Source organism: Lasioglossum baleicum, chromosome 7 (genome assembly GCF_051020765.1).
Source record: "Lasioglossum baleicum chromosome 7, iyLasBale1, whole genome shotgun sequence".
Lineage (NCBI taxonomy): Eukaryota > Metazoa > Arthropoda > Insecta > Hymenoptera > Halictidae > Lasioglossum > Lasioglossum baleicum.
In genome coordinates this window covers 10,534,066-10,559,845 of record NC_134935.1, presented here as the reverse complement: position 1 = coordinate 10,559,845, position 25,780 = coordinate 10,534,066, and the positions used below count along the sequence as shown (strand labels likewise).

General features: G+C 42.4%; 1 protein-coding gene across 2 annotated transcripts; it reads left to right on the top strand.

Moving 5' to 3' along the window:
• Positions 1-1,413: 1,413 nt before the first annotated feature.
• LOC143210178 (uncharacterized) lies at positions 1,414-25,171 on the top strand. Of its 2 annotated transcripts, none has more exons than XM_076426767.1 (5): positions 1,414-1,974; positions 10,659-10,803; positions 12,530-12,864; positions 18,206-18,316; positions 19,180-25,171. In XM_076426767.1, the coding sequence occupies exons 2-5, from the start codon at positions 10,666-10,668 to the stop codon at positions 19,427-19,429; spliced, it is 834 nt and encodes a 277-aa protein (XP_076282882.1). In that variant the 5' UTR covers positions 1,414-1,974; positions 10,659-10,665; the 3' UTR covers positions 19,430-25,171. The 2 variants fall into 2 exon arrangements, with proteins under 2 accessions (XP_076282882.1, XP_076282883.1); XM_076426768.1 differs by lacking the exon at positions 1,414-1,974 and adding an exon at positions 10,010-10,160.
• The last annotated feature ends 609 nt before the right edge of the window (positions 25,172-25,780 follow it).

Genomic DNA, 25,780 nt, shown 5'->3' with positions numbered 1-25,780 from the left:
GAAGTTTGATGCATGCGCCGGGAAACTTTCGAGGACCACGGGTTTGCTGGGTGATTACGGGATACTGTACTGTCTTCGTTTATAGGGTGTTTCCGAAATCAGCAAACGAGCGATAGCGATTCTACACTAGAGTCGGAAAGCAAGTTAACGATTGGTGATATGTAGGCAAATGAATATGATGAAGTGTTCTGTTTTGTTTCAAATGTTCTCTATTCTCTGAAATAATTTTTATGTTCCAAGAAAGATGCGTACTGTTTTTTTTTTCATTAGGGAAGTTTTGCTGATAATTAGGCTACGGATTTTACGCATTTATGATAGAAATGGATAAGTATAATTTCCGACAGTAAAAAGATTTGAAGAATTTAAATATGCTGCTATATTATTTCCAACCTATTAAACATGTTCAACAAGAAATTAAATATTTATTTTACCCCAGCTCGTTGCAATTCAGGTAGAAAGTTTTATTTTGCATAAAGATCCGCAGTCTACTGATAACTATGCGCTATACAGGGTGTTCGACTATAGGTGGGAGAAAATTTAATGGGTGACTCTACGTGACAATGTAAGACGAAATTTAAAAAATCGCAATTTCGGCTTCGTTTTCTAGTTATTAACAATTAAAACGCCGCCTAAAATGCGGCAACCGAATCAACAGAGGTGTACGTTGCGTACATCATAGAGATTTACCTCTCCTCGGTTCTCATCGGGGACCCCAGCAAGGTGAAAATGTTTATTCACAAATTAATCGGCAACTGAGAGCTGGCGAAGTTTACGGTCTAAAAGCCCGCAGACACGAGGCTTATCGACTCCAAAATTCCTGGCAACCATGCTGTCGGTGGTTTCCGAGGTATCGTCATCGTGCGGACGCTAATTTCTCTCGAATCCCGCCGCCCGCGCGCGCCCTTTCCCATTTCCCACCCCCGCGTTTTAAACTCTTTCATTGTTTTCGCGAAAGTTGGCGAACGAGTCCCGACGGGCTGCTCCCGAACGACACGACCCAATTTTCCGTAGCGTACGGCTCCGAGGTGTTCGTATCGACAGGTCCGCGATACGAGGATCCAAGCCCCTCTTAACTTTTTCGATACAAATTACGAAGTCGGACGAGCGCCCCCGGCCCGACAAGCGACAGTGCAGCCTGGCAATCTCCAATCGACCGGTCCTCTCAATCGGAACGTTCAATATTGTCACGCTAGACCGTGCACGGTAATTAACCTACGCTTGGTCCCGTCATTAGTACGACTCTGTAGAATTAAGCAAATGACGCATCAAGTCGCGTCAATCAATTTATCCCTCGAATTTTTATCGATGACCGATTACCGGAGGTGTACGGGAGCCCGGGAACCTCGGGTACTGGACGGTCAGGACTGCCCTGACCCGGGAAGGCATCAGGTCCAGGAGAGTCGGGCTTTCCAGGATTCTCAAAACTCAAGTCAAATTACGAAGAAATTGTAACGGGGATGTTTAGATCGTTTTTTAAAACTGAATTCAAATTACGAAGAAATTACACGTGGAGCTATGGACGTTTCGCTGACTGTAGGTCGAGTTTCCGGTTAATTTTTGAGATCATTCTCGAGAATCCTGACGTATTCAAGAATCCAACATTTTCGAGAACCCGTCTTACAATCAGCCTCATTTTTTATTCCCGCCCACCTTTACTGAGAACCGATTCTTCGCAATAGCAAAGGCGACTCTGGCCGTTTTTTTCACGTGCAATTTCCAGTCTCGCGATCAAGAGTGCTTATGGTGGGCCGCAAACGTGAACGATAGCGGTCGAGGTGATTAGCGTGCTCGCGCGACACCCGGCTCGACCATCAGCTCTGCTAACCGTTCGTCAAATAAACCGAGGAACGTGGGAGATGTTAATGAACCCAACAATGGCCCGGTCCACGTTGAAACTGCAATAATAACGGTCGTTCGACACCGAGACCAGCTGTCATTCGTCGAGGAGACTTCGAGAAACTGCCAGCTTCGTCGGTGAGTACACTTATTGCCATTCAATCACGCTGCCTTTGCTTATTTTATGATTGCAATTAACCGTTTGCGAATGACTGCCGCCATGATAGACAGACAAAATGATTTTCCAGTAAAATTAACTTGCTACCAAACACAGGCTCTCTTTCTTGATTTAACTTTTATTGTTTCTCACACAGAGTTCGTGTTAGGATCATCACACGATAGCAATAAATTAGCGTATTTTATAGGAAAGTGATTATTCTATAATTCTATCATTTAAAAAGTAACTTTTTTAAGATTGGAACAAAAGACTTGATTTTTGTTTTAATGTTAGAAGGATTCATTGACTACGTAATATAGGAGAAAGTTCATTCAAAATTAGACGGACATCTTCCAATAAATATTTTATATTTTTTTCGCAATAAACGAAATTCATCCCTTAACTCTTGAACCATGAACGCTTCTGTACAAATTGTTACATAGCAATTTTATTTTGCATATTTTTCATTCAACTTGCTTCAGATCGTTAATCTTTTCCTTAACTTAATATATGTACTAGCTAATAATTTTAACCAACCGCTGACAAACTAGAACTAAGATGGTATCCGATGGGAATTTGGTGAAGTCGTCTATTTGTAGAGACGGTTCCAATAACGTGATCTCCAGCGGTAAACTGGAAAAACGAGAAAGCGAAAGTTGACTTGTAAAAATCGAGGAAATCTTTTCGGCCTGGTCTCCGACGTCTGCGAGCTAGCGTCATTAATTTCCGAGCGAAGTTCGGACGATGGTCAAAGATTCCGTGTCGAGTTCGAGCGCTCGTTAAAAGTAACCGGAAGTCGAAAGTCTCGTGGGCGATGGCAGCAAGTCGTTTCGAACGACAAGGTGACGCTGTATCGACCTCCATCTCGAAGAATTTGCATCGCGAATGCAATCAACCGGCGCGGCGTCGTTATCAATTTCGCGCTCTTCCCGCCGCGTAAATTGAATCCGACGAATGAACGACGGAATGATCGCAATATCATATTTCTTCGGGTGGCCTTTAACGATCGGGCATCGCACGTCGAACGGGAGAACGAGACAGAAGAGAATGAAAGAAAGGGAGGACCAAAGGAAGCACGTTACATCATCTCCGTAACTGTCGCAAAGGTCTCTCCCGTAACGGTGAAAATTTTATCCCCACAAAGTCACTAGAACTGCTCGACAATTAAGTAGATACTACTGCACACGCTTTCCTCTCCGATAAGTGTGATCACGTTGCCGCCATCGTTTATGACAAAAGGCGACTGCCGGCCTGTTCCAAGTCCGCCGTGTTTTCCAGTATCGGCATCACCTATCGATCACATTTCCTCCGCCCACTCTTCCACGACGGACTAACAATTTCCTGTTTCCTAAAGAGTTTACCGAGCTGAATTACAAGATACTTCCACCGGGAGAATCGATCTTCTCCGCGCCACCGATAAACTCTGTCTTCCCTGCTCCGAGATACTCGCCACGCAGATTTGTTTTCTCGGGTGAAAGACAAAATGATCGGGCCTTTCATCATCGAAAGGACATATTTATCGTATAGGACAGATTTACTATACTTAAATCCGCTATACTTAAATCCGTTCCGTCCATCTAGCTTAGATACTTCTTGTCAGAAAGCATGACATCTTTCCATCCCTCCCGCCAGGTTATAGGGAAAATTAGTCGCGGCTAATTTTATAGTAATTTCACATACGCATCTTTGATAATGAGAGCTTGGACGAGCATCGCTTCCGGTTCCCGGCTGGGTTACCGGAGACGTGACTCCGGTGCGAACGCGGCGGCCGTATCGATCGTTTCGCCAGGCCACGACCATATTTCAAGGGCCGAAACAATTTCGGAAATCGTCGGGGCGATCCGTCAAAAAAGCGCGGGAAAGAGAAACGAGCGGCGCGAAATGTCTCTGGGCGACGCAATAAACGCGGCCCTTGCGTGCCCGGCCGAAATGTCCGCTCGGAACGGAGATAATTTTGCGGTCGACGAGACGTTTTATCATCTGCTCCGACAACAGAAATGAAATCCGGGCTCCCCGATTGAAAAGCTCTCCTTTCATAAACACAGCCAATCATACAAGTACGTATTAGCATTTTTGGCAAGAATGGCAAAAACATGAATATTAACCCTTAGCACTAAAGTGGTGGCTCAGACTCGGCATCAAAAATTGTTGTACCGTTATTCAAAATATTGTTCACGTTATTAAATGTGGTGGTAGCTAATCAATTACTACACATTTAAGTATTCATATTCATGAAATGAAAAAAATAATATACAGGGTGTCTCAGCTGAAGGAGGCCACCTAAATATCTCCTTTATTTTTAATGGCACAACAAAATATTTATGGCATAATTTAAATGGTATCGAAGGAGGAATATCATAGAAGAACAATTTTCTTTTGTCCGGTCATTTTTTCATAGTTTTTTCAAGGTTATCGTTATTTTTCATCGGGAAAACTTTTTTTTATTCCATCTTGTTAATGACTTAAGCATATTCAAATGTATTTTTTCAAAATACTTCTTGAAAAATAACGATGACCTTGAAAAAAACTATGAAAAAATAACCGGACAAATAAAAATTGTTGTTCTATGATATTCCTCCTTCGATACCATTTAAATTATGCCATAAATATCTTTTTTGTGCCACTAAAAATAAAGGAGATATTTAGGTGGCCTCTTCAGCTGAGACACCCTTAGAACGGAATTATTCTGGGTCGGAAGAACTGTTTAATTTTCGAGTTAAAATAGCTGCGAGTGCAAAGGATTAAGAATGTTGTCGAGATTGATTGCGCACGCTTATCCGGCAAAACACGTTACGAACGTCACGTCGCGCTGCGAGGAGTCCGCTGCGCAAAGCAGCAGCGTCAGGAGACGTTAATGTACAATATACAGTCAATATTTGTACGTTTTCAGCTCCCGGCCTGTAAAATATTTTTCGGTAGTCGGCGAATCGCGTTCCCGGTGTTTCCGGGCGCGGATGTTACATCGTGAACGAACGAATGAACCAGCGAGCGAACGAGAACGAGGGTGGAAAGCAGTTGAGAAATTTCAATCGTTTGTGTTGACTCGTCTAATAGATTCCGAGGAGATTCCCAGGGAAACGGGAGCGTTGTTCTGATTCGATCAGACTGGAATTTCATTCGATTTGACGTTCGCCACGCTCCTCGTCCAAATTTAAATCACAGCACATGCGATTGGATTCCGTTGTTTAAGTTATCGAACTCCGTCGATATTGCTGTTTCGGCGGGCTCCCGTTTTCCCTCCCGACATCCCCGACCCGGTTCCGCGAACGGGAACTTCCGCTTCGTTTCGAGAACTCCGGCGCTTCGAACGTTTGTCCCTTTACATAATTTCTATATCAATTTACATAATTCCCTGTCCTATGTAATTTCGCCGTCGTGTTCCTTTTTAATCCTTTCGTCGAGAGACAACCCCATCTCTTTTCCCGTCTTCCGTCCTCGTTTCCTCAGCTATCCGTTTTCGCCTCTCTCCATCTCACTATCTCCGTTAATTATTTCTATGCCGGCGCTTCTCTTTCGCTGTACATACAACGTCGTCTTCGTCCACCGCCATACCTAATTTGTTAGCTAACTTCTATTATTTCCGCTTTTTTCTTCCCCATCCCCCGATCCTCCTCTGGGACCGATCCTCCACTTCTCTTTTCTCGAACAGCTTTTCAAATTTACTCATCCTATATCTCTGGATGAATTTCATTTATTTAAATCAGGCATGTCAAACTCTTTTACCACTTCTAATTCGAGGACCGCAATAGAAAAAAGCAGCCTCGAAATAAAAAGGAAACACATCTTTTTTATTAACATTGCTGTTACACTTACAAAACACAACATCCGTACAAAAGTTGTTTTCTCTTCAAGTTTACTTTATGCGAATAAAACTATTTCATTTTTATTTTGATGAAACTCGGCATGTTTATCAGTAATCAAATTTTCAAAATTTAGATGAATTTGTTGAATTGTAATTATTTTTGAAATTGATTGTACATTCTGGACTGTTCCTCTTGACCTTTCCGCAGTTTTACTTTCTTTTAACGTTGAAAATAGTGGTTCGCGGAAATCGATCGGCAAAATTGTAATGTGAATTGTAGAAATGTGAAATCACAACATTTCCGAAGTGTTTGGTCGGGCCGCAAATTACTTGTCGACGGATCGCGTGTTTGACATGCCTGATTTAAATTATCGTTACCGATTCTACGACATCAACTCTCAAAGCAATAGCCGCCCAGGTCAAAATTAAACCACTAAATACAGTTGAAATTATATCGTGTTTAGTGCCATTTTAATCAGAAAAATGAAACAAATAAGTTGGTGAAAGTCCCATAAAAAAATAATGAAAAATAAAGAAGTTTTGTAATTGGCCTAGTAGCAGTGGAGGAGATATTAATTTTTCGTAGACCCCACGGTTTCCGTTTTCTTAGATCAAGTCTGTACTCTATGCGAGAGATAAATTGCCGTCTTATTCGCGTGATCGATCAACGAGCTCGACAAAAAAATATTGCGTGAAATCCAACCGCGTAAATAGCGGCTGATCATGATTTCCGCGTCCGACTGAACATCGGTCTACTCGAATGGAGCTTTTAGTAAACAAATGGCTATCCGCTGCACGGCAACAATGGAATCAGCGATTTTCCCGCTCGCAATTTTCACTTCGCCGATTTCGAGTAAAATACCAGTGGCCGGCAATGAACAACTGCATCGTTCCTTTCAATTTTCTAAAAACGCCTGGACCACGATCGCGGAACGGTTTCAACAGACGAAATGGAAGCGGGGAGAGGAAGAATAATAAAGCGTACCTACGTAATGGACAAATAGACGGATTTGTTAACAAAACTGGTCGAACATTCACGATTTGTCATGTGACAAAACTCGAACGATCCGCGTGCGCCTGCGCTTCGAGTCGTTCGAATGCAATTCTTTCGCGCGAGGTAATCACTAGAACGGGAGACACTCGAACGTTGGAAAAATCGACGCTCGGCCCGACAAGACGGAAAGCGTCGACGCGAGCTTCCTGAAGGAATTCGACAATATCCTTTTTGCGACGACAAAGCTGGAATTCCTCGAGCCGTCGACGGGGAGCGCAGCAGGAGGATAATCAAAGAAGAATGAGGAAGGTAGCCTAGTTCGAGATGAGACAGAGTGTAGTCGATATATAATTTATTATTAACGTACCAGCTGTGATCAAAAAGTTCGGCAACATCGATTGTAAAACGCGATAGGTGATATTGTCCTCACCAGAACTCTCGTGGGGCGGCACAAGGTCAAGCGGGGCCAGTGCCGCCAGATCGGTGAAATCGAGGGGGATATATTGTATTTTACCCCCTCTCTCGTGACCATACTGATACGTAACAGACTACGGCAGAGTTGGACAATAATCAACTAATATTTAAAAATGACTAATAGTCTTTTTGAATGTTAGTCATAGCAAAATAGTCATTAGTCAAAACTTTTTGGTTAGTTAGTGATAACTAGACTGCGGATGTTCATGCAAAATAAAAAATGTCTGCATCGATTCCAAGACACAGAAGCTAAATAAAAATTTCTTTCTTCTTTTAATTATTTTATTAAACTGGAATTAATACGTTGATGTTCTTAAATTTTTTAAATATGTCTACTGCTTTAAATTGTACATACCAATTTTTGTTATAAATGCATAAAATCAGAAGTCTAGTGAGTCATTTAGTCACAGCTCTAAGTAATCGTTAGCTATTGCTTATTAGTGAATTAGCAGTTGATGATCAGTCATCAATCTTGAGTCATCAGTCACTATTGTGCGATTAACATACATTAATATTATTAATTAGTTATCACTAACTAATCAAAAAGTTTTGACTGATGACTATTTTGCTATGACTAACATTCTAAAAAATTATTAGTCAGTTTTAAAAATATTAGTTGATTACTGCCCTACTCTGGTCTACAGTCGTAGTCTGGGATGTTGAAGTATGCTCATGGCGCTGGAATGGAATAGTGGAAAGGGAAAAGGAGGAGAGGTTTTGGTCGATTCTGGCGGCACTGAACGGGGCCCTCGTTCGCTATGCCCATCCCCACCGTTGACGCTCCCGTAGTTCCATGTTTAGGCATTGACGTCACACACTACATATGTAGTGCGTGACATTACCAACATATTGCAAAACTATTTAAAAATTGATTTTCAAGATTGGAAAACGAATTATATCGGTCACATACTTATAATGGACATGGTACCCAAAGTGTTAACTAACAAACAAAAATTTCTTTGGAATAAATACGTTATTAGAATCATTTGATTATGATACATAATAATTTACTTCACAAATGAAAATATTAATTTCATCCAGCTTTCGGCACACAAATCCGCTGCTCAGTCTCGAGATATCACTTCAAAACTTCTTGCCCCCAGTATTTGATGCGACGTTTAGGATGATAACCTTTATAAAGCATTTTTCAGCGGGATTCCACGGCTACGGTCGGCGACAGGAGAATCAACCGGAAGACTCCATGGGAACGTAGTAAAACTCGAGAGGGGAACTTTGTTCGTTAAACTCGGCCCAGTTCAATTATAAAATACAGCCGGCGGAAATGTTCTGGTTGGGACTTCTTTAAGACGCGAATCTTTCGAGCTATCTAGATTTCCCTTATTCTACTGTGTTAAGCACGAAAGAGAGAGAGAGAGAGAGAGAGAGAAAAGGAGAGAGGTTGACTCGAGCTGCCAAGGAAGAAAGTTCCTCATCAAAATGCGCACTTAAAGGATTAAAAAGAAGAGGGGATGAAACCGAAAGAATACGAAATGAAGATAGAAGAGTACGTAGACGGGAAAAGAAGATGAAGAAGAGGATTGAACGCGGAAGAATAGAAGCGAAACGAGTGACGAGCCGTGTCCCACGGGGGAAACGAGACGGTCTGAAGGACGAATCGACGCGCAATTACACTGGAACGCGCAATTTCCCTGCTCACGCGGCAGATGAGCGAAAAGACAGCCGACGAAAACGCCGATATCGTCGACCGGCAAGTTCTCCGGTGATCCAAAGACGGATCGTAACGATTCCGGAGACGAATTAGCGACGATTCCTTGGAAAGTCGCGCGTACGTGGCTCGCCTCGCCGATATGCCGGCCCGAGAAATCGCGGGTCGTTCACCAACTATGCAATCTAGCGGCGCAATTGCGCGGCAGCATCCACTCTCCTTCATGCCGAGGATATATCGCGTCGATTTTATTTATTTATTGCAAATGGGATGGCCCCTTTTTCCGCTCATCCTTTTCCGTCACGAGCAGAGCCACACTACCTTGTCGTTTCTTTCGCGACTGCGTTCGTTCAACGTTGATTATTATTTACCATGGGTTATGGTGTATGAGGAGTGCCGTATTCGTCGTGGTTAGCAGGATTGGATAAGCTTCGGTGTGTCAGGATAGTAATACACGATATTTGTTCGGCGAGAATTGTTTCTACACTCGTCCACAAAATTAGAGGATCGCTAAATTGGATCTTTGGATTCTGTCTGGGCTCATTTCAAGGCGTGAACCTTCTACTTCCACCTAATGCTGGCCATTCTTTCCTGTGAAGTTTCCAATTCGTGTGCAATATTTTCTCTTCTCCAAATTTTTTCACATTCGAAAAACCCTAAAATCATCAACAAATTTTTTTAAAGACTGAATTCCTTACAAGTTTGAAGAATGGAGTCTTCCCTGCCGAAGAACAGACTCTATTTCAAGAAACTTCAAACCGTTGCGACGCAACAGCGGCTGTGGGAACTTGATCTCGGTCAGTCAAGACGTTTCGAAGGGTTGTTTCCCCTAAGAAGGTTCCAGTGCAATCGCGGTGTCCATCGTCCAATTGAACTCGTCGAACAACTCCTCCGCGGATTATGACGAGACTTATTCGCAGAGAGTTAACTAATTTCTTTACAACTCGGCGCGGCATCGGCTCGGGCCGAGGTCGGGTCGAAGTTTCTCCGAGCTCGCGCTGGGACAAATAAAACAATTCCGCGCCTCGTGCCGACTGTCGAGGAAATTGCTCGTTCCCCGGTCATAGCGTAGCTTCGAGCTTGGATTAATGAGATGTCCGTTCGAAGAAAGACCACTCTCTGGTCAGGGCAGCGAGGAAACATGTTCGTTTGGTCGGCTCGGCCCGGAACGGGGCCAGTTCATCTGATTCTCGTTAAACGACGACGGGAGGAATAACTTCGCAGCGACTTGGTAATTGCTCGATTATTCGTCTCGCGGTAATTAGAATGTCGCGGATCGGTGGGAGACAGACCGCGTCCGCTGAGATTTGCCCCGCAGCCGACTACCAGCTCTCGGCTATCTCGAGGCTGCGTGGAACAAAGCATTTCCGTTATTTATGTAACGGGAAAGTTTGAGAAACGCGAACGCGGATCTCCGCTTGATTTGACGGTGTCGTGGCTCTCTCTCTCTCTCTCTCATCCTCTCTTTCTCTGTTCCTCTACATCTCTCGTCCTCTCTTGTCTCTTGGCATGTTTGCTCGAGAGACTTCTTTTTCTAGCTTTTGAATGTTAATAAAGTTCCGCAGGGACGCGATGGGCTGGGCTGCGATGGGATGAGATAGGATAGGATGGAATGGAATGGGATGGGCTGGGCTGGGCTGCGCGCGGCACAAGCGATCCAGGTCACCTCCTTCGAGGAGCCTTTTGAATTTTCCTCGAGGGGATGGTAACTTTTCACCTTTCTTTTCAGAACAACCATGAATCGGTACGCAGGTTGCTGGCTCCTCGTTTTAATATTGTGCATCCTTACGAGCGATCTGCGAGCCGGCCCTGATGGAAAATCACTGTCGCGGAGGAGGCGTTACGTTGTCTTTCCAGAGGGTTCGACTTTCTCCGTAAGTAGAATGACCTCGCCACCATACACTCCATGAAATTTCTCTGAGAACACTATCTGCAGTTGTCGGTCAAAAATGTAAACTGATTTTAGAATACAAGTAACGAATGGTTATAACTTGACTACGGATTTTGTGCATTTATGGCAAAAATGAATTGGTGTTATTTCAAACAGTAGAAAGGTTACAAGAATTTTAGTGTCGATACGTTTCTTACAATTTAATAAATCTATTAAAGAGAGGAATAAGTTCCTGCTCGGCTCTTTTGTAATTAGTGCTGACAATTTTTATTTTGGAGGATTGTTAGTGTTTGTTGGTCGTGGACTAGCCGACATTTCATGGTGTCTCTTTCTCCACCGTAACTTTTGTGTTAGCCTCGTAACTTTTAAGAATTTTAGATCGAGCGACAGAAATGTATCGCTGTGGGTTATATTTTGTGGGAGAATTAGGTTTTTGGATATACAGAGCCAAACCCCCTTGAACCAGCATATGGCTCCGACGAGACAGTCAAAGAATACACAATAAAGCAACTGAGAATGCACTAATTGTAAGTAAATAAATTGTAAGTCAGTGGTACATCTTGGTTACTAATCTCCACCAAGCAAATGACAATTCTACTGGTTGTGGCCGGACGGGTGGTACAACCAGGGAGGGGATGATACTACATGTAAAAATAAGTCGAAAAAAAGCAATAACATTTTATCATTTCACGCTTCGTTTTCCAGAAAAGCGAGTTTGAAAATGCAGCGAATACACGTGCATTGATAGAAATCGTCTGACCATGATCAACCGATTCTACTTCCTGCGTATAGTGAAGCACGCGAACCCGATGCATCATTAAAGTTTATTTAGGTTTATTAAGTTTATTTTTACGTAGAATCATCCCCTGCCCGATTGTACCACCCGTCCGGCCACACCCTGTATAATCACCAACGAAAGCCTCGAAGTTTCACGACACAAATCGTCCCACGATAAGGACATAGTAGTGAAGTTCCAGGTTTACTAATAAATCTTCATGAAATCCATCGAACTTTCTGGTAAATAGTGTCCTTGCAGAAAAATTTCGTCTACTGTCTGTCGCCGCAGTTCCCAGCGTTTTTTTCGAACGTGACAAGCCTTCCGGATCGCGTATCAGTTTATCGGATCTTTAATATTTCACGCGCGAAACACGATTCAATATGAAACGTTGAATCGGACATGAATTGTTACGATCTAACATTCATGAGCTTCCGTTGTGCGCGGTACTTCGCGCGCGACGTACAAATTGTAAATTATTACCGTCGATGCGTGTCCCCGTGATTCACGTCGAGATCGCCGAGCGATCTTGATATAAGTCGATGCATAGTTGATCGGAATGGAGAATGATTCACGGAACGAGTTACTCGAACCTGAATCACGAGGCACGAGAAAATTTGTACACGCAGAAAGTTTTATCGCGAGAAATAAAAATTTGATTCTCGAGTCAAAACCGTAACAAAAGCGCAAGTTAAAAATTGAACGGGCCCATCGTCGTGTATGTTTCGGGTAACGTATAGTGTCCGCGTTAATCGTGCACGCAGAGTTAAAACGTAGTCCCGTGTAATTCGACGCGACAATATTGTAATAACAGAAACGATTACCCCGCGCGAGAGTTGCACCGAAAACACTGGTGTTTGCGAAGCGGTGCGCAATTTATAGAAATTGTTGACAATAGCAATTGTCGGACACTCTCGCTGATCATTATTCGCAGGTTGCGCTCTGCATGACCATGCACACACTGACGCCGGACGATATTTTCACGGAGGGGGTGAACTGGGGTATCTCGTACGATTTGCCGAATGAGAGCAAGCCGATCCTCGAGCCGTTTTTGCAGCTCAAGAAGGATCAAATGAAACCTGCTAATAAGTACGGCAGCTACGGGAGCAACCAGCTCGACAAAAACGCTGTCGCCTATCCGGGATGGAGCAGCTACGACAAGTATCACTTCAAGCCAGGCAAAAGGAAATACTACAAACCCGATTATTATTATCTGCAGAGGAGACATCGCAGGGACCTTTACAGCAAGCTGGAAACTGTCATGAACGCGTAAGTATCGTTCTCGTTGTAAATACAAACCGGTATTTTTCCCCGCAGATTGAAATAAACAGTTATCTATTGTTTTAAAAAAGGAAACGTGAAATATAAAATCGCAGTACTCGCACATCTGTGATCCTGATAACTAGACAGCGGATCTTTATGCAAAATGAAAATTTTATATCTGAATTGCAACAGACTGGAGTGAACTAGAAAATTATTTTCTTCCTTGATATGTTTAATAGATTTAGAATAATATAATAGTATTCAGAGAAAGTTCGTAGCGTTTTCAAATTAAGAATCGAAGATAAAATTAAGGTATTTATTCATATGTTTAATCAATAACACGAGAAGTTACCTCGAAAATGGCAGAAAGTAATAGAACAGAATAAAAAATACGTTATTGAATAAATCTATGAATAAATATCTGAATTTTAGCTTTCAATTTTAATTTACAAACGTTACGAACTTTCGTTCCAAACCAATAAAATTTGTCTAATGCTCTTACTGTTTCAAATTACGAAAGAAACAGAGCAAGAATCATCTATTTTAATATATTTATTCGAGGACGTATTATAAGATTGCGAAATGTCAAAACGAATTCAATTTCGTCATTTTTATCAGCCAACACTCGGAAGTTACTTTTACTCTGCAATGTTGAAACGCTTGATCAATCCCGATTGAAGATTCTCGGCGTGGAACAAGCGAGGAACAGAACCGAATTGAAGCATAGTCAAACACGTAGAATTCCGTGACAGAGCGTAACAAGTTAAGGGATAGTATTGTATGTAGAGTTCGTTTCTCGTTCGAACGTGTTCAGGTGGGATTCCATTTACGCTCGACGGCCGAGTCCATTAACCCGTATTTCAAAATCGTAGCGACGAATAAATTCTCGCGAAGTGCGGCCGGAACGAGAGGCACGCCGTGTAATAAAATGTAACGTGCGGCTTTAGTAGTCGCGATCGTGATCGAACGATCGCGGCCACATTTATGGATAGCTGTCGAACCGTCTCAGTTTTTTCCGTGTCATCCGCGATGATGTATTTTGATGCCGCGTTTCGATAAAACGTCGCTGTCGTTGGATCGCGGACGTTGATGGGATCCGAGTCGATGGACATCTAAGTGCATCGAACACTGCTGGCGACAAACAGAAAATATTGACTCCTCCGTCGATGTAACCTGTCTATACGTAGTTAGCTTCTGGCAATAGACAGTTCACGGAATAGAGAGTAACACAACCGTGCCACATGGTTAGGCCGCGTTTACGTTGCAGCTTCGACACTCTACGAGGGCGTTGATAAGAACGAAGCGTAGGATTCGAGTTCACTTAGCTTCGTTAAGAATTTAGTCGCAGTAAAACGACAGCAAACTCGTAAATATTACTCTTTGTTCTCGGGCATTTTAAGATTTAATCAAGCATCTAAGAGTTAATAATTAATAAACGTGAAGAGAAACTTATAACTAGAGTGCGGATTTTATGCATTTATGACAAAACATGAGTAGGTGCAATTCAACGCAATAAAGAGATTAAAAGAGTTTAACAGTGTCGATATACTATTTTCACGATATCAAAATTATTAATAAGCAAAATAAATGTTTACTTAGCTCCTGTGGATTGCAATTGATGTATAAAAATTTTATTTTTCATAAAGATTCCAAAGATTCGAATAACTATCTGTAAAAAAATTTTTATTTTGAGGAGGTCTATGAAAGGGACATTTCCGCATTTTTACTTAGATCGTGAACATAGTAAAAGTGATTAGAAAGCGATTCTGTTGTTCTAAAAACGTCCTAATTAATTTTCCTAAGCAGACTCATCCTTGAATGTATAATTTTGTCCGAAAAGATTCTACGCGACATTTGCATGTATCCAATTTGTTTTCGGACAATGACAGGTACCCTAAGAAAATAATCAAGCCCCTCACGCGACGGTGGATATAAATCTGGTTATGGGCAAAGCGTGCTCGCAAGGGGGGAGGGATAGTGGAAATCATTTCCCCCCACGGTTGCTGCTCCTAGAAACAGATAAATGGTCTGCCAGGCTCGTTCAGAATCCACCCATCCCCCGTCCAGCTCGCTGCTACGGCAACGTTCCGCGCTAGTTGAGGCGCCATGCGCCACCTTCTGATTCATGCTGCCCTTAAGCAGCTCCAACACCGGCGCGAACCACCCCTCGGCAAACCACCGTAACGCTATACACCTCCACCAGCGTCTAGAATCAATTTCTGGTCGGTGGTGGATGCCGCGCCATTTGTTCGCATGCCCTCCGCTTGTTTATTTATTCAAAGAAACCATAACTCCGCCAGACACCGGAGTCGCGCGGAGAACCAACGTTTCGCCAAATTTTTACACTTGTTGCCGCTCGCGGACCAGCTATCACACCAGACACGCGTTATGGACGCCTGGCCTTCGATTGAGATTCTTATGGTTGTCCCTTGGATAATGAATAAGTTAGAGATTCCTGTATTTTACAGTCTCTTTACAAATTAAGTAACCTGAATGAAGAAAGTCGATTTCTTTGCTCCTCGAAGAAGAGTACCTTTTTAAATGTGTGTTTCTCGAAACAGCTACTGGACCTCAAAAGAAGTATTCGGTCGACTTACTTCGAATTTTGATATTATGAATAAATGAAAAGTTTCGGTTTGTTACAGTCTTATTACAAATTAAGAAAACTGAATGAAGAAAGTGGATTTCTTTGCATCTTCAAAGAAGAGTACCTCTCTAAATGTGGATTTCTCGAAACATCATTTTCACTACTGGATCTCAAAACAAGTAATCGATCGAGTTACTTCGAATTTTAAAACTATGAATAATTGAAAAGTTCCGGTTTGTTACAGTCCCATTACAAACTTAAAAAACTGAATGAAGAAAATCGATTTCTTTGCTCCCTCGAAGAACACTACCTCTCTAAATGTGGATTTCTCGTAACATCATTTTCACTATTGGATCTCAAAAGATCGATTTACTTCGAATTTCGGTCAAAATGGTACAAGTGAATCATGCTTGGAGCTCGACAGAATCCCTGTTTGCGGCCGTTTAGGTGTGCTCGGACGGGCTGCAACAACGCGAATTCGCATGAGGATTCGTGGGCAAACTTTGGCCGCTCGGAATCGATAGACTTGCGCGACACGATCAACGGAAACCATGATACGCAAGATAAAGCGATTCGGAGAGAACACGGACATGCGGGATCGTCGGGCCAAGCTTAGCGTGGCATTAATTCCATTCAGTTTCTTCGGATCCACTCCCGCGAACCTCCATCCACCCTTTCAAACAGTTCCTCTGAATTAATGGCGGACATTTAGCCGGATTGGTGATCGTAGAACGCGACCTTATTACATGGGATCGTGTAGATGCTCCTCCTGCTCTCTCGTCCCTATCGAAGTAAACATTATGTACTTCAATAGCGGTTTGGCATATTCATGTTCTGCGATATTTCACTGTTGTTGTTGGATTAAATTGGTACTTCGCTGTCAGCCTTCTGACACGTTCACTGCCGAACGATTGAATAGAAACCTAAAATAACGATGTTGCGTATACTATACATATACACAGGGTGTCCCACTTGAAGTCTCGGGCGGAATTAACCCTTATGGAGTCAATCAAACTGTATAGATTATTTAAAACCTTTCTGTACTTAATATGTTTGCACAAATTCTCATTGTAAGACTATAAATTAATATATTGGGTTGGCAAGAAAATAATTTCGGTATTTTAAGGTGAAATAGAGCCTAATTTTTTTATTCAAGCAACAAACTTTAATGAATAAGATATTTTCCCGTTTGTTCGATGATCTTTTGCCAAAAAGAACAAATGAGAAAATATTTTATTGATTAAAGTCCATTGTCTGAATAAAGAAATTCGATTTTACTTCACCTTAAAATACCGAAATTATTTTCTTGCCAATCTAATATTAGCGAGTAAAGAATGGACATTCAGAGAAATTTTGTAATATTTTTTAGAGGAACATTAATAAATTGTTGAAAGAAATACAATAAGTGGGTATCCGGGAACCCGGTTGACTACACAAGGGTTAATGTCCCAAACTATAGCTCGTAGAAAATATTTTTTAAAATTTAACTTTATGACGGGGTGGAGACATTTTACGGTGGTCACAAATCTTCTCAAGCCGGTCGTGCTAAGCTACACTTAGAGTGGCACTGAATGACCATGGAAGGCGAAGGTGTTATAGATCGGTGAATTCGGATAATCGAGGTTCCACTAAATCGTGAATTGAGCAAACAGGAACCCTCCGAATGATATCGTGTTTGGACTCATTTTAAGCAGACAAACGTCACGAGTATTAGAGATTCGCTCCCTTTTCCGTTGCTCCGCCATATCGGAAACTCCGTGAATAACAGCAGTGAACAGTTGATGCTAATCTCGTGGGTCCTCCCGCCAATGGGATAACAGAGGAACCTGTCATTCATACATTGCGCTTTAACGTCGATCCTGTGACGCTCGTCGTTTCGCCCGTCTGACGGACAAGACTTTAAAAGAATCGATCGCAGCCGGCAGGCAGGCTTCTGCGCGGCCACTCAAATCAAGGGTGAAATTATTGGAGAGGCGAAACGAATTTTTGAAACGTTCCCTCAAAGAAGACTTTAATCTTCCTGGAAGAAAGGTCGGCCAGATAAGAATACACCGTGCCGCCCCTTTCACATCTAACGAGACGCCTGTTCGACGGCAAAAGGATACATTAATACGCCCTCCTTGGTTATTTCACGTGAAACCTCTTCCGTATCGCTGCGTTTACCGTGTACCAACGAGCACCGGCAACGATGCCTTGTGACACGAATTATTATCATTAATTTGTTAGAAGCTGACAACCGGTCCTTTAACATGCAAAAATTCTTACGCGGAGTCAAAGAGGAATTTTTATGCGATACTCTGTTTGTTATAGAATTATTCAAGCTTTTGTATACATGAGATTTTAAAGCATTGTTTCGTAGGTGGAAGTGTCACATGAAATCTTTTTGTTTCAGAAAGCACTGGTAACTTGTAATTATCGAGAAACATGTACGAAGAAATTTTTATCCGAAACATTTTGAAGAGCTTTTTGAGCGTTAGGTGACTCACTCTGTACGCAATGAAAAATTCTGAGACATAATTATCCTTAATTTATTAAATGAAAACAAACTTGTGAGACATTAATGGGTTAAAACGCGTCGCTGATAAAGATAGAAACATATCAAATCATCATAAATCAAACTAAAGAAAATTGTATCTTACGGAGCGCTTCCACCGAACGAGCAAATGGCAATCGAACAACAGTTCTTCTTCCGCTTAAGAGCGTCCCCTAATATCCAATTTTCCAGAAGATCCGCTACCCTAATTTCGTGCGTTCTTCCAGGATGAACTTCGACGGCAGGGCGTGCGTGCTGCGAGCACTCTGCGAGGCCTCCCAGCGTCTGATGCCGAAAGGGAACACTCTGGTCGAGGAGATGATGAGGATATCCTTCTCGTAAGACTCTGAACCAGCAAAAAATGATTCCAGTCGCGGCGAAGGGTCCCTTGTCCTTGTCCCCGTCTTTTCGGTTGAATTTTAGGGTGGGCTTCGATCGGGAATCAATAGGATTTCAGAATAATCTCATCTCGACGAAGAAAGTAACCGGAGATGACAGAAACGAATTTCGTTAAAGGCGAAACCAGTGTGACGGCTGGGAAAAGTGATCATTTCAATTCCTTTTTAGGAGAAATCATTTACTTTCGGAAAAAGCAGTTTTGAAATTCAATTTTTCCAAAAATTACAAGTGTACATAACCTCTTAACTTCTAACTTAAGCTCTTGCGATTTTCTGTTGACTCTTTTTCGTTTACCGTTTATTCATTTTCGTCTAACGACAACTATGTACTTCGTTCCAAGAGAGCTGCTGGGTCCCAACATTTTTCGACAATACTTTCGAACTTTCACAAGTGTACATAACCCTTTGAAGTCTTGTGATTTTCCGTTGACTCCTTTTCGTCTACCATTTATTCATTCTCGTCTAACAACAACTACTTCATTCCAAGAAAGCTGTTGGGCCCCAACATTTTTCGACAATCCTTTCGAACTTTCTTGATTGAAAAGAAAAGTTCCAAGGTATCAGGAAATTCATTTCCGAAGCCGTCACAATGGGGATCGCCCCTAAGCGTACCGGGAGTAAAAAGAAACTGGCTGGCAGTCGTTGCATGAGAGTAGCCGGGAACGATAATAGCCGAGATCCGGGTGTAATGCTGGATGTTCGATCCTGTTTTGAGGCCTTTCGTCCGCGAGTCGTCTGGAAGTATCCTCGTGGGCTAGCGACACGCGAAACGTTTCAGTGCCCTTTCCCATTGGCCCTAACAGGTTCCCTTTGAAGCGGCTGTTCTCGTCCGAGCCGGAGGAGCATCATACGTACGGCTCGGCTCATAAAGCGGGCCACCAGGGCCAAGATTGCGCCAGCATGTTCGCCGGATGCAGTTTCTCCCTCATCGACATGGCCCTCGGGAAATACGACGCGGCACGGACATGGGAGCAACGATTTCCGCCCGGATACGCTGCAGCCACCGATGCGGTACGCTCTTCCGGGGAGTGGACGAGGTACAACATGAAATAAGACGACGCATCTGACTGGAAGACGACTTGGGACGACGCGTATCCCGGCAAATCGAGTCGCCCGGGCTTTCACCGAATGTTTAGGGGGTCGCCGACTCGATTTTAGGCCGGAACTCGTCGAGAGCTTGATCACCCCCAACCGGAATGACGCGGAACAGCCAGGCATACGCCCAGCGATAAAGTTATTAGGTTGCTGCATATGAAATGTCCGATTTTAGTTTCGATCGAGAAATGCTATTACAAACTATAGATTTATTATACATATAAAACTTTGAGGTACAAAGTTAATCCCTAACACTGAACGTACCATGACCGGTTCCAGACTTTTTTATTTCACAATTAATGAAATTATAAAGATGCTTTCATAAGAAATGATTTAATAAATATCTTTATTAAAGCACATATTATAGTAAGAACCGCACAAAGTCTAAATTAATTAATTCTTGTCATTTTTATAAGGTAACCACGTGTCTGTTACTTTTATAGCTCGGTACGTTTAGTGTTAATGTCCTATGTTCAATTTTAATTTAGATGTATAATTGTACTTTTTTAAATAAAATTTATTTCAACGTCAACCAACGCGACTTATGTATCTGGAAAAATAACTTATTGACGATAGCGTTATGTGATTCTCGGTCAAAATGTGGTGATTAATTCATCTCCTAGTCGTTGATGGTAAAAAGAACTGCAAAATCAAGATAACAATGTTGTAACTGAAAAACGTGAATGACCACAAACTTGAAACTCGTAGATAGAATACATTGGGTTCAAAATTGCGTTTGTTTAACGCCACTGCTAAAAATCGGACAATTCATATGCAACAACCTAATATAAGACATAATTGATGAAAAGTGCATTCTATAGTTAATTTTCTCCTTCCTTCGTTCCTAATGTTATTGTTTACATCCACGCTTTACTTAAAGCTTTACCAATCTCTATACGGATTTTTCGAGAGCATGAACGTACGCGATATCCGACTGGATGTCGCTCGTTGTCACGGGGCGTCGACGATAACGGATGAAAAATTGTTGCATGCCCCTCGGACAGCGAGGCGTTGGTCAGGTCCCGAGGACGTCGAGACTGTTCCCACGGATAGCGAGCGTACCGTAGCGTCACATCGGCTCGAGTTCGTTGCCGTAGAAATTGATTTTGGATTTATTCGGTGACGTCACCGTGCCGAGGCTCCCTCGAGAACGAATGATACTTCTGCAGCGTGACGAATGATACACACTGGATACACAGGGGTCGAGAAGAGGGAATCCGATACGTCTACGTACTACCGTCCGGCTTCCGTTTCCAGATGACGTTCACAACTCCATTATATCCACGAGGGAGCCCAACCCGGTCGATTAAAACAACCAAATCCTTGAAGCAAAAAACGATTCGTCCGAAACAGTCCTCAACTTCCGCTGGCGATTCCTCCCCTTCCACGCTCTCCGCAACTCTTTCGCTGTTCCACGATAAGAAGATAATCTTGCCGGTGTTTTCCAGCGTGTCCCTGTCTGCTCTGAAATATTGCCCAGCGATTTTTCATTTTTCTGCTACTGCAATGCTCGAGTGATCTCTCCGAAGGAAATTTTTTGGAGATGGTACAGGGTGTAAGGGAACTAATGGTCATCCGACATAAAATTCTGGTCATTGATAATGTCTAAAAAATATCCTGATTTAATCCCTTGCCTTACAATATCGTGTCCGACTCGTGATGAAGATTCTGATACAAACGTAGGTTAATAATTTCCTTTAAACCGAAATAAAACTCTATTTTGGTTTTGTTAATGTAAATACAGGGTGAGTCACCTAACGTTGCCTCCTCAAATATCTTTGTTGTTTTTAAAGATACGTCAAATGTCTGAAGGACAAAGTTGAATGGTTAAATGGGGGGCTCATACGATACCAAAACAATTTATGTTTTTATATCTTTTTTTTAGAGAGATATCAACCTCAAATTCATTTTTTTTTATGGAACCACCCTTTTTTAAAAACATCTGCAATGACCTTGAATGACCTTGAGTAATTATAGCCACTGAATTCATCATGAAAGGGACTATCATTGTACATGCTTAAAAAAAGGCGGTTCCATTCAAAAATGAAGGTGTGCTTGATATCTCTAAAAAAACACATAAAAACAACAATTTAACTTTGTCCTTTAGACATTTGACGTATCTTTAAAAACAACAAAGATATTTGAGGTGGCAACGATAGATGACTCATCCTGTATAGCTATTCGAGAACATATAGACATAGAATTTGTATCAATTTTCTCGTTTTTTAGGAAATTACGATCTACAAAAAAGTTCTGATCACTGAAACCGTACAATAAATCGTAGGGCAAAGGGTTAACGATTACTGGTAGCCAAAATAATTCAGGATAATTTTTCATGACTTATTAATTAAATGCATTAACCCTTAGAATCACCACTGAAAATCGCTCTACCATTATTCAAAATGTTGTTTACATTATTAAATATGTTCTTTAAATATTGCGAACAAAATTATTCTAGGTTGGAAGAAATGTTTAATTTTTTAGTTAAAACAGCTCCGAGTGCAAAGGGTTGAACTTTTCCATCGCAACTTTGAAATTTCGTCTTTTAACAATTATGATGACCGGATTAAATTGCTCTCTTGGTTCGTGACCGTCGAACAGGTGGAAGCGGATAACAGGGAATTGGGGAAATAGCGTAAGCATTGTACACGATGGGGCAGAATTTATGCATTGCGTGGTTATATGTAGTAGCTAAGTTGTGAGCAACTCATGGTTGACCAACGACGTAGAATAAGGACCCCGTGTGTAACACGGTTGCGGAGTAGCGTCATACGTGATCGGACACATCTCGTCCCGACCGCTCTGCGGAGCAAACGTCTATAAACGGCCAGCGAAGCGGAATGAAACCCGGTGTACAGTTGGACATGTTACTCTAGCGTTCCCCGCGTAATAAATGCAGCAGCAGGCTCGGTCCTCGAGCGTTCAGACGGTGGAGCACAGTTTGCGGAACTGTGAACAATTCGGCGACTGGAATAAGACCCCAGCGAGGTCAAACACACCCGCGGCGGAGTTTGCAAAGCGATCAAGTCTAATAAGAGAGTCTTGTCTAGCAGTCGGTCTAGCCGACTAGCATTCATACACTGTGAAAGATGGCTAGACAAATGAACATGGACCTGATTGGTTATTGGCTTCGGGCATTTTCGTCGTCATTGTCATACCTAGTCGCGAACTTCTGGAAGCGCACGTGGAACAACGTTTCAGGTTTTATTTGAATTTAATTCGCGATTCGGTAGAACCTCGATTATCCAAATCAATGAATGTTTAATCTAGTACTGCAGCTAGGTAACTGTCCTATCATCCGAATGCTCACGTTCCATTAATTAGTTTTGCTAAAATTGCTAAAATTGCTAATATCACTTGTACACGCACACTATACGAGTAACATTTCACTAGCAAAGTTTTCACATACCGATAAGTTCGATGTCGTTCGGTTTGCTTCCCAGTAAACGTTTAGGAAATCGAATTAACTAAAACGTGGAAATATTACCGGTGCTATCTTTCAGTCGCAGAGAGTATTAAATGGATTATGTAAGAGATGGGCTCGGGCAGATAGTGCGAGGCTCCCATTTTACCGCGGCAACGTTCCGCTATCCATCTTTTCATCTGGCCAGCAAAGGGTAGGAAAGTGGTATCCAATGATCGGCTGATTATCGAAGAGTCACGCGGGATGGGGCGTTTAGACGTTATCCTGTTTCCCTGGCGAATAAAATTCAGTAAGAGCGAAGAAATATCGATTCCACGACGGTGACACCGCCCCAGTTCGCGGGCCAAGCCGGGCGTGGTGTAGGCCGCTTATAACAACCCTCTTTTCCACGACACTACCGATTCCGTACGGTTAACCACAATTCCCTCGGGTGAAAGAAGCAAGAGCTACTTCTCTGCCCCCTCACCTTTGCCCGCCCGCCACGCTTTTCAGCGAGACCGGTGTATCAGCTAGGCCGGTCTCCATGCAGAAGACGCTTTTCAATGCGTATTCCCGGAGTTATGGGATTACCGGTTGCTACCGGTGCACACAAGATCCCGCAGATCCATAATTTAGACGTCTGCCGTCGCGCGTCGTTTGCTTAGTTAGACTATGTAGTAACTGATCCGATCTCCTACCAGAGTTTCGATCCCTCTCTGTCCCTTCTCGAGATCCACATTTCCTTTCCCTCGCCGTTAATTGGCAATCACGAACACAACGGCGCATTGGGATTGTCTGCAGGCCTGTGTTGAGGTCTTCGCGGATTCCAGGCTATCCGTTCAGTCTCGCATAATCCAAATGTTTCGTCGCACACTATTATGTCAAGAAAATTATTGTCACGTACCCAGGTAGCCAACGCAGGTAGACCCCGTCAAACGCAACCATTCCGCACTGCCTGCACGTAGACATCTGGGGAAGACCTCCGAGAACTGCTACCAACCCCGAGCACTTGAAGCTGGCTCTCCAAAACGCTTTAAAGGGTGGAAAGCAAAATCCTTCATTGGTCTTGTTACATACATTATATTCACAGATAAAACATTAAAAAATTCCGATCCGCTATTTCAAAAAAATTTTTTACACGTCACCTAGTAAATTAACGTCTAAAAAAAGGTCATGACATTTGGTCCAATTTTAAAGAAATTGTTTGTCTTCAAAGGGTTTTGCAACCGACTGTACATCCATACAGGATCGAATCGCTGTCGGTCCGGAGTCGGGAGTAGTCGTGCTTCGTTAAACACGCGAAAACAAATAGAAACAGAGCATACAGTCCATTTTATTGCATACGTTGTTTGTCGTATGAAATAAACATACAGGTACGTTTCATGTGTAGTTGAGTTAATTTAACATAATTTTTTAAATTGCACCGGATGATACGTCATTCGTTAAAATTAGTGTTTTCGACTTTAAACCTCTTTCTTAGAATATTGCATGCCTCAGCTATCAATTTCGGGGGAAATATTCCAGACACTGCCTTCGATAAAGTATGACCTCATCCCTTCCCTATCACTCATCTGCGGACCTTGACCCGAGCCATTACTCAACTGCCGACCCGAGATAACCCCACTGTGCGATTTTCCATTTCCCAAGTCGACAGTTTACAGCCTGCTTTCCCCAACTTCGGATTGTCCTCGAAAAAATGACTGAACACTCTTGGATATCAATGGTACATCGTCATCTACTTCCATCCCCTTTGAAAAATAGTTGTTCCGCTACTTCCGCCTCGCTGCGAGAAATTCTGACATTCTTTGCCATTTTACTAATAATTATAATAACGAAGTGAACAATTATATATTACTACACAGCGGATTTTATGCATTTATGACAAAAATAGGTAGTTGTGATTTAAAATAGTATACACATTCGAAGAATATAAGTTTCTATTTCACTCCAGTTTCTTACAATTCAGATAGAAAATGTTTATTTTACATCAAGATCCGTTGTCTGTAATAAATAGACTGCGGATTTTATGAATTCATGATAAAGATCGGTACGCACAATTTAAAGCAGGAGTCGTATAAAAAAGATTTAAAGACATGAGTGTATCAGTTTCAGTTTAACAAGATAATTATAAGAAGAAATAATTTTTTATTTAGCTCCTGTGTCTCTTGCAATGAACGTAAATATTTTTATAGTAATAAAATATTTTTTACTAAATCAGGTGGAAAAGTCTATACTATGTATATCGAAGAAAGAAAGACATGACCGAATTCATTTTCATAATCACCAGCACAAATCAATTTCAGAAGAGTTCGAAAACCCTTAAACCTAAAGAAAGTGCAAGAAATTGATTTCTTAAAGGTTTAAACCCAGAATACCGTGTTGATACTGTTTCGCGTTTAATGGATAACACGGCTCTCGGTAGACGTGTGCATTCTGCTCGCGACGAGACCGAGAGGCGTTGCCCTGGGGAAGCGAAACTGACGCCTGATCGAGAGACAGAATCAACTTACGCAATGACAAGTTCTCGGGGGACTGACTCTCCCGTCCCGGAAGAACTAGGCTGGATGAACGGATCATATTGCGGATCCGTGGTAAGCCACGTCGCTATTCTGCTGACGGAAACACCTCGAAATTGAAATGTTCCGTTAATGAAACCCCGGGCGCGTAAACACCTCGGCCAGGGTCTTCTTGTTGTGGTTCGTAATTTTCCGAGACGAGCCCACGTACCGGTAGCGTTCAAACACATTTAATGATCGACGTCTCGCCGATCTTCCGAACGCTTAACCGAACAAGGATCAAGAGGGGAATGGACAGGGGAAGGAGAGCCGCGGCGGAGAAACGTGGTTACAATGGGAAATAACCAGAGCCCCATCCCTCGCGAATTATGGAACTCGGTTGGTTAGCTG